The 16,073-nt window shown below is 50.2% G+C and overlaps 3 protein-coding genes across 3 annotated transcripts, besides 1 other annotated feature; 2 read left to right on the forward strand and 1 right to left on the reverse strand.

The window, feature by feature from the left end:
* Positions 1-16,073: part of a sequence feature (contig 1.100 1..337251(-1)) that runs on past the window's edge.
* On the forward strand, positions 2,258-3,869 carry ANIA_05894 (CDC73 C-terminal domain-containing protein; the record flags this gene model as incomplete). The annotated part of the gene is made up of 2 exons (XM_658406.2): positions 2,258-3,034; positions 3,085-3,869. The coding sequence occupies 2 exons, from the start codon at positions 2,258-2,260 to the stop codon at positions 3,820-3,822; spliced, it is 1,515 nt and encodes a 504-aa protein (XP_663498.1). The 3' UTR covers positions 3,823-3,869.
* Positions 4,276-7,554, reverse strand: flbA (developmental regulator FlbA). Its single transcript, XM_658405.2, has 4 exons — positions 6,690-7,554; positions 5,486-6,614; positions 5,238-5,425; positions 4,276-5,186 (listed from the first exon to the last, which is right to left on the reverse strand). The coding sequence occupies exons 1-4, from the start codon at positions 7,380-7,382 to the stop codon at positions 5,037-5,039; spliced, it is 2,160 nt and encodes a 719-aa protein (XP_663497.1). The 5' UTR covers positions 7,383-7,554; the 3' UTR covers positions 4,276-5,036.
* Positions 11,409-11,692, forward strand: ANIA_11493 (uncharacterized protein; the record flags this gene model as incomplete). The annotated part of the gene is made up of 2 exons (XM_050612560.1): positions 11,409-11,515; positions 11,635-11,692. 2 exons carry the CDS (start codon positions 11,409-11,411, stop codon positions 11,690-11,692), a joined length of 165 nt encoding a protein of 54 aa, XP_050467058.1.

The following is a 16,073-nucleotide window of genomic DNA, read 5'->3' on the forward strand; positions in this document are numbered from 1 at the left end:
CATGGTTAGTTTACGTTCCCAAACATTTAATTTAAAGATACTTATCTAATTAGTTCTGTCAAGTTGGTGGGGGGGGGGGGGGAGATACATCTTCTCCATCTGATGTCCTGGACAAGTGCCGGGCGATTTTGTAGACGTGTTGCTCGAAGTCCGTTAGAGGTCTTGATGGAAGCTTGAGGGTGCCGCTTGGGGTTGGATTTTCGGACGACATTCTTGCTTCTTCTATAGGTTCCAGTTCAACTTGAATCCTTTTGTTCAGACGGAGATGATTATTGCAAAAGATGACAATGCTTAACTAAATCACTTCGTGGTTGGTGGGGAAGCCTGACAGCGTCGCATATCGTCTAGCTGTGCCGAGGTTGGGACGGCTGCTCTTGCGTTCGGAACCCGGGGTAAGGGGTTTATTAGGCGCTGGGACGCTAAATGATTTACGGCAGATTGTGAGGTTCCTAAAAGGCGTATGGAGAAAAGTAGAATTCGATACACTTTGCGATTTTGAAACAAATGGAGACAGCCTAATTGGTGCAGACCATGACTACGTATCTCGAATTTCTGACTGCCTAGCATCTCAAAAAGTGAGAAAGTATGAACATGAGTGAAAGACAACTCGAAAAGGCCTTGCCAGAACAAATTGTAGGAAATATTTGACTATACCGAAGTAGCACCTGGGAAAATTGCAGTGCCAGACGCAATAATAGCAGAAGTAAATTGCGCAACTGCACTCGTGCCCACGATCGAACTCGGTCCAGGGATAGTATAAGTCAAAGGGTTGTAAATATCCACCAAGAACCAGGGTCAGAAGAAGTGTACAGCTTGGTCCCTAGAAAACCTTCTGGCTGAGCTGACCCACTCCCAGAGATCTGCAAGTTAATGCACTGCATATAATTTTGAGCTCCGCCTTCAGTATGCGCGCTGCGAAGCGCGATAATTTCATGACGAAGAACATAGTTTCCCGGTGCAATATTTTCAGGGATCTTCACCAGCCACGCGCTATTATTATCGATGAGCTCCTCCGTGGCCCAGTATCCAGGAACAGACGAGTCGTCGATGAGTCCAACCTCGGAAATCCTAAACGTTGTCTTGTCGACAGTCTGGCAGCTGGTGCCGCAGATTGCGAGATAATCGAGCACTGGCCCATGGTGTGTATCAGGCCAAACTGCCCACTGAAGTTGGTTTGTGTCGCCGGCGATCACTGGGATTGAGCCCTCGCCGTTGGTGGCGTCGAGATGGCAAATTATGTCGGGTGAGCTGTAGCCGTCTGTAGGGTATCCCCCGCCAGTATTTGGAGTTCCCTAGGCAGCGACTAGGGGGATGTTGTCCCCTAGGTATGGGAAGACGCTAATATCCCAACCTTGATAGGAGACGCCGTTGACGATGATATTGGAGATGTGACCGTGACCGAATGCATGGCAGGCTCACAGGCTCACGAGGAGAAAGCGAGACATGGCTTGTAACAATTTCCACTGGTAGAGTTTCCACTGGCACTGGTAGATTGGTTGAGATCGTTGAGGAAATACCGTTCTCTGGCCCTGTCGACAGCGGTAATTTTTACTTCGCATACAACCCCCTCCTTGAGGCCCCAGAACTTCGTCTATTCTTCACGGATACCTCATCATCAAGCAAACTCCGACAAGAATACGGATTAATCCAGCCGAGCTATCTACTGGATGGATAATTGTATCTTGGCACATCTGGGACCATATAAGATGAAACGCATCGACTCATAGAAATTGATATGGAAGCGGCACGAGCTCTGGTATGATCCGGGACATCATTTCAAAGCACACCATAGAATCGTCCCAGCATCCTTGCTGAAGACGCACATGAGCTATACTCATAGACGTCAATGAGCCACGACTTGGTGTCGTCCAGGCGTAGTCGCTTCGTTTCATCTCAGAGATCCCTGCTTGGAAGGAGAGGCAAAAGCCTCCAGCCTTTGCTTAATTTAAGCAAGGAAACTGAAGCGCTCTGGTAGAAACATAGGCTGCTGGCTATCCTCAGACATTCTGCTGTCACAGGTCATTGTTTAGCTCCCTTGACATGGAATGGAGGAGGGTCCGAGCTAGCTACAGGACTTCGCCCTATCTGAGAGTTTGATTAGTTAGCTGTAGCAAAAAATGCGAAAATACTTGTCCTGGATGTTTTCGCATAGGAACAATTTCCAGCAAGGACGAAAAGTGTTGTTGAAATGAAGGTGAAGCAAAGGCAAGCTGCTGAGGTTATGCTGGTAAATCACGTGACCCAATACCCTGTCGAAATGGAGCTCCTCGTCGAGTTAAGTGTCACCACCCATCTCCGGTTCCCTCCACCTCGAACCGCTGCCGCACGGGATCATTTGAGGGCCATCCGGAGTGCTAACAAACCGCGACAAATTATGGCTACCGACCCCTCGCTCCAGGACCCCCTTCTGGCGCTGCGCCGCGCCATTGCGGCTGGCAGCTTGCCTACCGCGACGACATCTTCCGAACTCTCGACGGAGAACGCAACAGATGACCTGGCCAAGGCCACACATCTTTATTTCCAGCATCCCTTACCGCAATCACTCGCGCTCAATTCGCCGACCCGATTCAACTCCAGCTCCTCCGACTCTCCCGTGGATCTCCGCAGTATCTTCTTCGCGTACCAGAAGAAGGATGTTGCGATTCCGGAGTATATCGCTTCAGTACAGGAGCTGAACGAGGCGCTAAAGAAGAAGGAGCGCGCCGATGGAGCCCCAGAAGAACAGGCGCAAAATCTGACGTTCGTCGAGCGATTGGACCTTATCACGTGGTTAGAGGGTGCTTCGGATGATAGTGAATATATCAAGCCGCTTGAGGGCGCTGGGGGCGTTCCCTCATCGGCGACTCAAGCCCAGACATCTGCTAGTGCTGGCACCGGTGCGGCTGGTGCATCTACTGGGCCCAGTGCTGCTCCTGCTGCGGGGGCTGCAGGAGGAAGGGCTGGAAAGGTCATTGATCCCAGACTTCAGGAGATCTACAATGGGGAACGGAAAATGGGAGACCGCAACAGTGTTCTACGCGGCATTAAACAGACGGTAAGAAGAATTGCTAAATCGATGGCATTATTTCCTAATTCCTATATCAGGACTTCTCGCATGTCCGCAAAGTCGCCGAAACCTTCCTCGGCCGAAACCGATCAAGAGCAGGCCAGTACCCGCCAGGCACAAAACCGGGCACAAAACCACACTCAATGATTCCAGCACCCTCAGCCGGTCTCTCCCAGCCCCGTAAGGGCACCTCCAAAACCCAGGACCCCATCATCCTCCTCTCCCCCTCCGCCTCCTCTCTCATCCGCATGTCCAATGTCCGCTCATTTCTCGGCGACGGTGTCTTCGTGCCCCCGGACCACCCTACTCTGGCTATGCCCAATAGTGCGGCCAGCAACATCCTTTACATCCACCGACCCCTCGGTATCTCCGACCCTTCTTCGTCCTCCCGCGCCCTTGGCTCTCAAGGCCACCACGCCCGCAAACCCACACGCTTCATCCTCGTCGACAGCACTGCGAACTTCAAACCGGACTACTGGCAGCGCCTCGTCGCCGTCTTCACCACTGGTCAAACCTGGCAGTTTAAGTCATACAAGTGGTCATCACCACCGGAACTCTTCAAACATGCTCCCGGTATTTACGTCGGTTGGCGTGGCGAGGATATTCCCCGTGAAGTACGCGGTTGGGGTCGTGGCGTCCGCAGCTTCTTTGTTGAGCGCTGGGATGAGAAAGGCGGTGTTAACGGGTCAGGGCGCTGGCGGGATCGGGAAGTCGTGGAGGGAATCTGGACGGCTATTGAGGAAGGCATGAAGCTGCGCGGATGGGGATCCAAGTAAATGGCTGGGGCAGTAAATCGACCTTCCTTTGCTCCATTGTATCACATGTGGCGTTTTGCGGTCAACGGCGTTCATGCTATTACCTACTAACCCTTTTTTTATATGCAGTTTTACCACTACTACTCACTACCTAACTTGACTGCTCACCATATTTTGTTCATGTAGCTTTCGTTCAGGCGATAGTGACGACTGGGCAAGGAATAGAAATCACTGGATTATTTCGTGTCAGTCACTTGAATGAGACGAACATTATTTGGCACACATTTTTCCTGTCCTCATCCCTCGCTCCAGCCTCCGGTATACCTAATCAAGACAAATAACCGGTTATTGGGTGAAGATCAACCCCTCGATGGAAGGGTAGCAGTGCGGAATACTTAAGAACGGAGCTTTCCATATAGGTGACTTATGACAAATCCAATGGAACTAAAAACACAAAGGCGAGAGCCATATTTGGTTTCTGAATGCTTTTACTAAATTTCTGGATGGTAGGTATGTGAATCATATCATATGTATACAAGAACAGCAGGGAACCTCGGTCAAGAAGAGAAGATAAGGCAAACGAGAATCGAATCGCCGTAGCTGCATAGAACAGATAGCCAGACAGCGCTGAACCCTGAAATGCGAAACCAGATAGATGCGTGCAGATTGCTTGGAAGACGCTAGATGCTCGTGCAGAGAGAACATAAGACGAGGGCACCTACATGTCGACTTGATGTCCCGAAGTGAATAGATGAAATAAAAGGAAAATGAAGTAAGGAAATTGAGGTCTTAGCTTCGTGCATACATGGGAGAATAGTGCGACAAATGAGATGAAAAAGAGTAAATGAAGCAGGAAGAAACGCCACTCTAATGCTGCTCAACAATTATGTTTTGGGCTTTCCGCATTTCTATCCCAGTGGAATCCGTGCGAATGGATAAAAGAAAAGGCGACAGAAAACATCAGCAAAATTTCTGCCCAGGCGTCTCTATCAACATGATCCGTGGATCATAATGTCTTTCATATCTCGTGATGGCTTGCAGGAAGCTCGTCGGGGGAAATAGGTGTCGTGTCTCGAGGGTGGATTATATATAGGAAACAATGCGGAGGGCGTTCATATCACAGACGTGGAATGAAGATATTAAAACGTATCGCGTGGAACAAAATCGTGCCTAGAAAGTAATATCGACCGATAGGGTACGATGGGCGTAGCCATCACGCGTGTAGATAATTACTGTCATGAACGTTGTGAGCGACTCATCGATCGTTCCGGGACGTTTCCAGGCGTAGGCGAGTAAGATCTTCCACCACCGATCAGGTCATCAACGTCGTGCTCCTGGAGGATTGCGGAGTATTTCGGATCCCGCAGGAATTTGGGAACAGAATCCTGGTAGAAATTAGTTATCGAACAGTAATATCATGTATCGGTGCCACGAACGCTTGACATAAGCTTGAATACCGATGTTTGTGCCATCTCAAACAGCTGGACTACTTCTTGGAGACTCTTGAGCATTGAGTCGTCGTCGCCAACAGCTTTCGTCATGCGACTGGCCAGACTGTTACGGAGCGCGTGGTCAATGTTGAGCTCGCAGGGAGACCCGGGTGCTAGGAACGCATTGTAAAGGCCTTGTCAAATTAGACTGATTGTTCAGGTCCAAATAGTTTCGTTTGGGAAGTATGACTTACCATATGCTGCCGCAAGCGTTTCCCGTACAGCGTCGGGCTTCTTGAAGTGGCCCACCTTGTCGAATTTATGATACTGGGTGGTGAACTCGGAGACGTCAATGTAGAATGACAGGTTTTCTTCGCAGAGTGAGAAACGGAGAAATTCTCGGAATAGTAGGCGTAGGGCAGGGTCTTGCAAGATATGGTTCAAGCGTGCGTTATTCGAATCCCGTGGGATGCCACGGCTGTCATAGGTCGTCGTGTCGCGAGGCTTGTCGCGAGCGAGCCATCCGCAAACCCGCTGGCCACGCTCAGTGATGGCGTAGATCGCGTTCTTCGAGGGTTGGAAAGCAACTAGTGAGTTCTCGACCTGCGGCATTGACCGGTCCTCCTGAAGTACGGTGATCAATCCATACTTAACAAAAAGTTCCGCGATCAGAACCGTCTCCCGGGGCTCAATGGTTGTCGAACAGTCCATCAGCCAGTCAACCGCAGCCTTCCCAGTGAAAGTATTGGCGCAAATTTTGTCGCCGACTTTGCGCTCCCGAGCCATCTTTACTCCAACCAGACCATTTGAGTAGTCGCTGAGGGAATCTGAATCCGAGCTCGAGACACTGCTCTTCACATTAGGGCCGTCCTGCCCTGCGAATCGACGGAAGATGACTTCGATCGTCGCTCGGTCGTGGGAGAGCTTGTCGGTTTCGGTATCGCGCTCCAAGTTGACGAGTTGCATAGTGTTGCGGGGCGACTCCAGGACGTCAATAACATGGCGCGCAGTGATGCCGTTTCTCTGACAGAACCTCTGCAAAATGTTGATACCTTTCGGAGTAAGTTGATATAAAGCGCCCTTCAGCGGAAACGTGTGCGAGTATTTCCCATCCACAGACTCAATGAAGCGAGCATCCACAAACCGCTGACATACCGATCGAGCCATTTCTTTCGCCATTGAGAAGGTAGTTGTTGTAGTAGTGGTTACAATGCGGGAGGGGTCTTTCGGGTCTGGCATCCGGTTCGATTGAGAGAATTTGAGGGAGCCCAGATTGTTAATGGCTTCCTCCGATGTGAAAGTGTGGTCATATTTCGTAAAGCGAACGCGATGCGAATCCAGTTTCAAGCTGACCATAAGAGTAGAGAAAAGATCCATGAAATCCTACGGAAGGGCACGATTGTCAGTTAATGTTCCCAACACAAGCGCTTCGTTTAAAAATGCAAGTCGCATTATTACCTTGGTGAAAGGACGATCATCCTCCGTCATGCGCAACAGCCTTGACGAGGTTTGATGCATTTTGGCGGGAGAAACAGGTATGTTCTCAGAGATGGGCGGTACAAGCTGGATGGTCTGGCGGCGCCGTTCTGCGGCAGGGTTGGGCTGCTCAGTGACCGCTGATAAAGGTTCGAACGGGGCAGAGCTCGATTGCTCGCTGCTGCCGCTACCGTCGGACAATGGCGGGGAGAGTGGAACAAAGCCTGAGATTTCGCCCACACTCAGTTGCGAAGCCTTGCGCGAATGCTTCTGTAGACTCCCGGATGAGGCGGACTGCCGGAGGGAGGAATTCGTGGTCGAGCCGATTGACGAGAGATTTGCGAGAGCGCTAGAAGTCTTTTCTCGAGCGAGAGCAGCAAAAGAGCGTCGATTCCGACGTGAAATGGAGCCGATAACCGAACCAGTAAAACTGGGTGTGGTTGTGGTGGCGGGGACGTCGGACGTGATAAGGGACGAGGTGGAGGTGAAAGACGGGAGGCCAAGGTCGACCGGGGAGGAAGACGAAGGAACAGCGACGACAACCGCAGCAGCAGCAGCAGCAGCTGTAGAAGGAGGAGGGGAAGAAGAAGAAGGGACGGACTGAGGCTGATAATCAATGAGAGAAGAGGGAGGGGATCCTTGGCTGAGGGGAGCGGTAGATATGGAAGTTGGCATTGAAGAGTGCAGGTCGGAGTGGGAGTGGGAGGCTAGGGCAGACTAAGTAAAATGAGAAAAAATTAAAATAAAATACAGTACGGGATGACGAAAATCAGACTAAACCAGAGGGGACGAAAAAAAAAGGGCAGAAAATCGGAGGAGGGGAGGGGGTGGGAAGGGAGAGGATCAAAGGGAGAAGGGAAGGGAAGGGAGGGTGGAGGTGGATAGGTAGGGAAATGAAACCTTCAGTCTTCAGACTCTTCACAGTTCACTCTTCATCGACTGCGGGGTCTGGCTCTGGTTCTCAGCCCAGGCTCTGGCTCTGGATCTTGGGAATTCGGTCTTCTATTCTGTACAGAGAGAGGGAGAGGGAGAGGAGAAGTATGCTGACAGCAGTACGGAGTAACTGTGAGTAATAATATTAACATCCTTACATCCCATCAGCCCATATTTGAGATAATATTTATCCTCTTCACTTCCAGGGCCAGGGGTCAGGCTCACCTAGCAGAGGTGAAGAATTCGGCCTGTCATTCCCGACCCACCGGGCACGCGGACGGTTTCATGCACCAGCACAACGTGGGCCAAGAGCACTTAGGCAGATGTGGATGGATCGGCCTCTGGCGCGATCAAGGAACCTGGCCCTGCTGCAAGGGTGTTGCTGTTGCAACTTTATCGGCGCATGTCTTTTTGCTCTGCTGAACAATGCGATCAAGGTTACCAGGAATCCTTTATTAGAGACTGTAAATCGTATTCCATGGTCTTTTCACCTTATTGGTGAAATTGAAAGATTCACCTTTGTTCTCAGAGAAAGAGGGAACTGAAAAACCCTATGGGTATGGTGCTATGCTAGACGGACAAATACGGTAAATTACATTATCGGGGGCGACTAACGGGAGAAACTGTTCCCGTTCCTGATTGTTACCGGAAACAGCCACTCAGCCCACTTCCATCACCTTCTGGATGGCTTCGATCTTGCCTTACAATTAATTATCTCTGACAGAGGGCCTCCTTATTTAAATTGTCCATGATTTCTTGTACTGAGAAAAGCAGCTTTGGACCTGCGTCAGCAGCGTGGCCACCACAACCGCCAGCTTCTCTACGCACCTTCCATTTTAAGTAAGATCCTTCTGGGCCGCTGACCCATACACCATTCAACCAATCATCGAGATGTGAGAGCGGCTGCTTTCCGGTTGTGGATTAGTGGACTAGTAGTCCCATTCCCGAGTCCAGACCAAACAGCGCTTCAAGCAGGATTTGCGACGGTCCGTCTTTCAATTTTCTTGCGATGTGCGCCTATGATTACTGGAAGGCTACTTGGATGGACTGTGCCAGATGGATCTGTTGGTGGTGTTGTACTTATACGTACGACGTTATTTCCCTTGCTCCGACCGTAGCCGCCTTCCTGCCCACGTGGAATTCCACGCTGCGGCTTGGGAACCCTGGCGGATGGTGCTACCGAAGACGCGTGTCACGTGAATTACGCACTTAATGCAGATCTCAACTCTGGGAATCTGCCCTCGCGTGCCAAGAGAAGACCTAGAAGGCTTCCGCTCAGATACCTTGGGCTTGCACAGGCTCGAATCTCGCATTCCTCCCTCCTCGTGTTTCTTCCGTGGACTCCTAGTTTTGGCGGTAGCAAACAATCCCCAAAACCAGGTCTGCATTACAATACACTCAATAATGTTCATAGTTCGGGCCACACCTCCGCTAATCCACCTAGTGGATTCTAGCGTGGCTGAGCGGCTTCAGGGATCGAGCTCCTTGGAAGTTGGATAATTCATGATTTTCACCTTCCTTATTGTTAACTAGCGAGATCCATGCGGATCCACGTGGACACACGTGGACTCGTGGAGAGAAGCGGCCGTCATTCGGGCGCCTTGGCTTCGAGTCCGCCGTTTTGAAATCATCGTTGGAGCGGTATCTCGTGTTTTCCGTCCTTGTCATTGGCACAGAGTCTCCCTACGGACCGTCCTTTATCTCAATCTTACCTTGTGATTACAGAGATGTCGTAAGAGTAAGTGTCATTGCCCCAGGACTCTTACGATGACAGTGGGAACTAACTATTCTTGGAGATTTCCTCTCGGTAATAGCTCGGGCTCGCACGCCCTATCGTTATGGTGTTGTTCCCCGCAGCAAGGTATACAAGTATCCCTAGCCGTCACGCAAAGATTACGAGAGCCGCGCAGGCCGCGACAAGTCAGAAATCTCTGGTGGAGGAGACTCGATTTCTCTAATACGGATCAATGTTATCGCCGCAATTCTGGTTTGGACGTATCACTTCACCGCAAATGCTCCGCGCAATACGGCCTTCGGAGTACCTCGACCGTTCTCGGTCCTGGCAGCCAAAACAAGAGGAGCGGATGGAACACATGAGCATATAGACGGGGTACAGGATATCATTATCCTCGCTAAAGACCCTGCGCATCCCCAATAGTCCTCGGCGCTCTCCGTGGACTCCCTGGAAGCTGAGGCTCAAAGGTTGATCGGAGATTCAATTCATCAATTAAGGTTCAGCTTAGGAAAGCCATGCAAACAAGCTGGTGATGACAAATACGCGAGTCATGGCTAATAATAAACCAATTTTAGTGATTGCATCTTCTTGAATCCTTCGTCGGCATTTCGAACCTACTCTGGTGCCCACCTGGAGACGCAATCAGGGAGCGGTGAGCATCGACCCACGACCAGCGGCCCTTCTGGTCCACTTGCCTCGGAGCATTTGAACTAGTACAAAACGACCTCGGAATAGTGGCCTGTATTTTCCTCGAGGGAAGTTGGAACACAAGCAGCAGGCTTGTTTGCTTCCTGTTTGCTGGATGCGTAAGCTTTTGGACCCAATCAGGCACTGCTGCAGACATATCATTTCTGTGCAAGACTGTTCGTGCTTGTGGTTTTGTTTGACGAGTCGAGGCTAGCCTGGTCCGAACCCCAATCATTCGCAGTCACAACACGCCAGTAGTAAGCAGAAACTCAAAGCATGCCGATCACTGATCACCGCGCACTTGCACCGAAATATGTACAAGGGTTTCTGTCCTGTATTACCGTGGCCTCCCTGAACTTTGATAGCAAGCGCCGAAGGGTTGTTCGAGACTCCCAGCTTCATATCAAGTCAAGTCAAGTTTCTGCCGTGTTATGACGACTCTGCGAGTATCTTATGCTGTCAGAATCACGGCTGAGGCTAGTAGATACGTTGATTAGGACATATCCCCTTAGCTTACGCGAAACGACAAGTGCCGTCCTTTCTCCACATCCCCACGTTTATGGACACAGCATGCGTTGGCTCAAAGGGGGGAATAAGAAAGCACAAGAAAAAGAAACCGAAAAAAGAAAGAAAAAAATCGCCTGCGTCAGCTCCTTCTATGGTGAGAAGCAACCAAGGATTGAACCAGTCCACTCAATCTCAAGTGTGACGAGATATTGCTCCGGTTCGAATGCGAGCCTCGTCGCAAATGCCGAGCTCACATACTTCAACTACCGAAATAGCGGATGGGACTACGATTCTTGAAACAAGCTCACGGGAGACTAGGACGAAGTGATATGTTCCGGCTTTAACAAAGTATTCGGCAATTCCCGCTGCTATCCACTCTGGAGTTTCGCTCTGTCTATGGTAATGACTGTGAAATGTTTGTGACGTTTGGAACTTACACAAAGCCTCGTAGAATGCAGCAAGGTTTTGGTCACACTTTGTGGCTGCCAGGTGGTTTGTTTGCCTCGAGAATAGACTCCAATAGTTCACTTTTACCCCAAGCTCCAGCCCGGGGAGGAAGTTTCCTAATTCAGCCAGGCGCATAAGCGGGCCCAGTAACGGGGTCCGAGCTCTCAAGTCCAGTGATAAGCTCTGCCCGTTCGTTACTTTCTTTCTGAGCTTTTGTGCTTATAGGACGCTCCTTAATACTCTCTTACTTACAGGCGGCTGAACATAGGCGAGAGTTGGTATTCTGTCGATAGGTCTTGTAAAGCCCTCGCTGACTTCAGCAGCGCTCCATGGGCCCACTACTTCCAACCCGCGGTTGTCCCCGGCCCCTGAAACATATGGAGCGGCCTATAATGGCCCTCTGTGGGTCATGGAAGCGGACAAGCAATATCGTTAGTCGCGTCAACCCACGTGGCATTAAGGTGGCTGGCCAAACTTTATGCTCCATGGTTTGTCCCCGGTAAGTTTGCCTTCGCTTTCGCCTACTGGACGCCCTAAGACTATGAGCAAGATGCTAAGGCACAGAATGTGAGAGCAGACAGGATAATCCGTAGAGCATCAAACTTAAAATTACGCTAGCCTCAAGATATGGCATTTTGGGTCCTTGGACTACTTTACAACAGCGGTGGAGGTCTGAAACACCACAAAAAAAAGCAGTATATCAGAGAAGGACCTTTGTAGAGTTGTTTAATTGACTCCATGGCGTCAACCGCTCTGAAATTTTTGGAAAATGTGCAACTACTGGGTACCAATGACACGCGTGCAGCCACCTCCCCGGCATCCCCCCCGATACCAGAAAAAAAGTTTCAGGATCATCGAGACACCCAAATTGCCGAGAAATCTCCTCTTACCACATGGTGACGGACCGTATGATCAGACCGAACCCGAAAATCGTGGCAAACTTTGAAGGATTCAAAGCGGATACTGAATATTTGCCACCGCCATTCACCACTCACCCACCGCTCACCCGCCCTGGTGGAGCTGCTGGGCTTCAAGATACGGGGTGTTACGATAACTCCGGACTCAGACCGTTTAATCTTACCCTAAACGGCTACTCCGTAGAATGTTCTTTGACGCTAGAAGCTTTTGACGGTGAGGCGAAGCCCAAGAGGTGTCATATCAACTTTACCCGTGTCCAAAATCTCCGCCTTAAAAATATGACACAGCACAGGTGGTAGTTGACATGTGTGTCAAGTTGACATGATCTCTGTCCAGTTTCGTGTTTCATCCTGCATTTCCGACTCTTTATTAACGGGGCGTCTACCCCTATTTCCCTCACTACCTGGCCAACAGCAAATCAGTGTCGAAGAATATGAGATCATAAAAGCCCCCTCTGATTCCATGGTTTCAGAAATGAATTAATATAATATCATCTGCCCTGTGATGATCGCTGTCGATGATCGCTGTCCCTGATCCAGCTCACTGACTCAAGGGATGAGCCCCTTACAGACCAAGAATTTAGAAGACTCTAGAAGGATTCTGGAAGACCGCTAGAACGATCCCGTGTCTTGCCGCGGTCTTCGCTGACAAAATCCAGCAGGCTCCTGGCAGCGACTTTTCCCGTTTGATCTAACCGTATCTCGCAAATGCGAGCGCCTCAGTCTCAGGTCTCATCCCTGTTTGGCGTCTAGGTGAGTCTGAAAGACAAGGCTGAGATTGAGTTTACTCGGGCTCAGTCACAAAGGCACCACCAATGAGATTTATCTGTCAACCTGTCATTTCTTTCACCTCTAACCTTGGCAAAGTACCAGTGAGTCCGAGATCGATAGGTCAAAGCATCCATAGCCTCCTACTTCCAGCAGCTGACGTGTTGGAAGTTTGGGGTTTTTGAGCGCGTATTCCTCGACTACTAAACAATAATATTGGACTACTGTTCTGAACGAGCGACAGTTTTGCGCCACACTCTATGAACCGGAGAAGCTCGGTTCGCTCGCCCGAAAATTGGACGATGTAGACCGGGCACGTGAGGATCTTCAAGCTTGTTACACCGCATCTCTAATTTTCTTTTTAGCGGTAAACTATGTCTGCACTAGTAAATGCTGTACCATGGGAGACTACAATTTTTTGTCTTCCAGAACCAAGGATTCTTCTTCCTTCAATGCCACGAGGGTGGCAAATTTAGGAGAGTCCCGATCGATCATCGAAATCGACCCAGCATACCAAAATTCAACGGCAACCGAACCCCTTATGGCGTCAGTGTCTAGTTTGATCATGGTCACTATCACCGTCGAATCTCTAGGTCTGGCAGACAGGCAGGCAGACTACGAAGCGTGCTAAGTGCCTCGTATTTCGAATCTTACGAGGAACGCATTCAGCCCACCCGCCAGAACCTCTCACGACTCCAGAATTTGGGGTAAAGCAAAAATTCAGGCATATCTTTAGTCATTTGATTCGAGGCTTCGTGTCCTCTCTCGGCCACTGTCAGGACAGAACACGGCCAAGGCTAGTATTAACGATTCGGTAGCGTAGATTTTTGGTCCAATAACTATTTGCTGGCGCTGATCTTTGCGGTCCACGCGACTAGCGAACGACTACGGGAGCTGAAAAGTTAGGGTGCTCACTTGGTTGCTCTGAACTCAGGCTAGGATTGGCCAGTTCGGCTCTTGCGAGATGACCTGGCGCAAGGCTTACCGAGTTGAGAACAAGGTAGCGGACAAGATAGCGGGAAGAGGGTTGATGGAGGATTGAAGAGGATTGATGCTGATATTGCTTTAGGGCTGCTAGGTGATACCCTCACGTAACCTATGGGCTAAGACTTGCCTTGGCTGTAGGGAATTGCAGCACGTGCTGTGTTCCCAGTAACATGGCTGGTCAGGCATGTATACAGAAAATCCTCTAGTCTTTCTGCCCCCAACTAAGTACTGAGACCTAGAGAGTTCGTCGGTCAACACCCCTGTCGCGGACGATTTAATTACGCGAATGTCGTGCATTAGTGCAGACGTGACAGCTTCAGCCACGGGCTAGCGGACATTTTAGAGAATGAACCGCTGCCCTCTGCCGACGAGGTTGATCATCTGCTTTCCTTCGTACTCGAAAACGGCCCATCCCTGCTGCTGTTAACAAGAGCAAGTGTTTCCGCCCATTGTCGCACAGGCTTCTCCATTAACGCCTGGTATTATTATTATCGTCAATTCTGTCTGCCTGCTGTGTAACGAACCATGCCACTAGTCCGCGACTACAGCATGGGTTGGCGTGGCAGCTGCCTGTCTGCAGACGCAATTAGAATATTCATAGCATCCGATTCCGGCACCTCCGGCTATCAACGTGGCTCGGGGGCTGGAGTCCGCTAATCGAGCTGGGACTTCAAAACCTCGGGACTCAGTGTCGTGAAATGGTAGGGATTGTGGTGCTGAGTCTGCAGTATCTGCAGATATGCTATGTGCAGATCCTTTTACTCTTGACGGTCCACGTACTATCGGATATATGCAGCTGTCTCGAAGGGACCTGCCTGTCTGCCTATATCAGGCTCCTGTATCTGCTCGTCAGCGAACTGGAACTTTTCTGTGAAATATTTGGGTATTGCTCATACCCAACCCTAGTATAGGATCTGAGTCTGTCCGACTCTGACGGGATGACAGTGTCCATATAGATTTGGAGGGGCGCCATGGATTCATAGTGCTGGAAAGTGTCTGTATTCGCACTCGCTCACAAGTGACGGTTGACTGCGGATCAGATCTCCTGTTGTTTTTGGTGCTTGCTGCTTGTTATTGGCTGCACAAGAGTACAGGCTGTCTGACCCTATGACTCCTTTGGCTGGATCGTCCAACTGTTAGTAGAATGTCTGAAACGGCCATCGCATGAACCAGTGACCACGCAGAGCATGTATACAGAGCGCAGGAGAGGTGCTTTACATACAGTAAAGTAGTTGGTGTCTGGAATTCAAGACACTGAACCCACATGGTACCAGATTGTCCGCTTGCCAATTCGCTACTATGGGAATGAGAAAATGCATCAGTCTGTGCCGGCATATTCTCTAGATATATGCAGGCTTATGCGCCTATTGTGGGCCACAGTAATCTTCCCGAGGAAAGTGCACTCGAGCTCTCGTACATTAATATCCTATTGAGTCCCGGCTAACTATAGCACAGAATAGAGAAGCAATATGACCACAACCACACCCGCAGTCACACCATCACACTGTACACATTGCCAAACTCGTCCAGGGTGAGGTTTTATTGCTAGTATGATGAATAAATTGCCGCTTCTTAATCCAATCAAACCTATCATAGTTGCCAAAAATCCAACTTCGGCCTTTATCACGAACCCGCATCTTTGGGGAAGAAAGAAAAGGCCGCGTAACAATGCCAGGCTCTGGTTCCCCTTGCAAACGCCGGACTTGGGGCATGGAGGATTGCACTGCCATGCTATGCGAGACTTTCCGCTGTCCTGGTTTGGAAGGGTATTGGATATTTCGTTCGGGAGTTGCGGTTCGTTTTTACCCTGATATGGTCGAAGAAGGCTGGGATATTTGGCGCAACCGATGTCACAGGTGCTGTTAGATGGCGACATCACCTTCATCTTGGCCGTCTTAGGTAGATGCTTCCACGTCGTAGTTTTGTTGTGTAGCTGTACTCGGTATACTCCCTTTTGTTTGTGCTCATGTTCGTCCTTATTCTCCACCCCAAAGTCCGGCTCCAGACCTTCCAATCTCAACATGGTCATTCTCCTCAATCGATACCGCTACTCGTGACCAAGCTTTTCAGTAGAACTCTGGACCAACGCAGGTGCTCAGGACCTCAATAATGGTGCTGCTCCCGCTCTTCTGTGCCGAATCAATCTCGGCTCTGGCCCTTTCCCCGGGTCTGAGCAGGTCCCCAGGTCGATATCCAGAATCTGCCCATGGTACTGGTCGTCCATATCACGGAAAGTGCGCATCCCTGGCGGTAGATCCAGACTCAGCTCGAGAACCAAAGTCACTCCCAACCTCGTTCTCACTTTCACTACCACTCTCAGACCACGGGTACGGCCTCAACAGCCCCGTCCCATTCAAGCGCTTGTGAAGCTGCGCCGGGATATTC

Source organism: Aspergillus nidulans, chromosome I (genome assembly GCF_000011425.1).
Source record: "Aspergillus nidulans FGSC A4 chromosome I".
NCBI classification, from domain to species: domain Eukaryota; kingdom Fungi; phylum Ascomycota; class Eurotiomycetes; order Eurotiales; family Aspergillaceae; genus Aspergillus; species Aspergillus nidulans.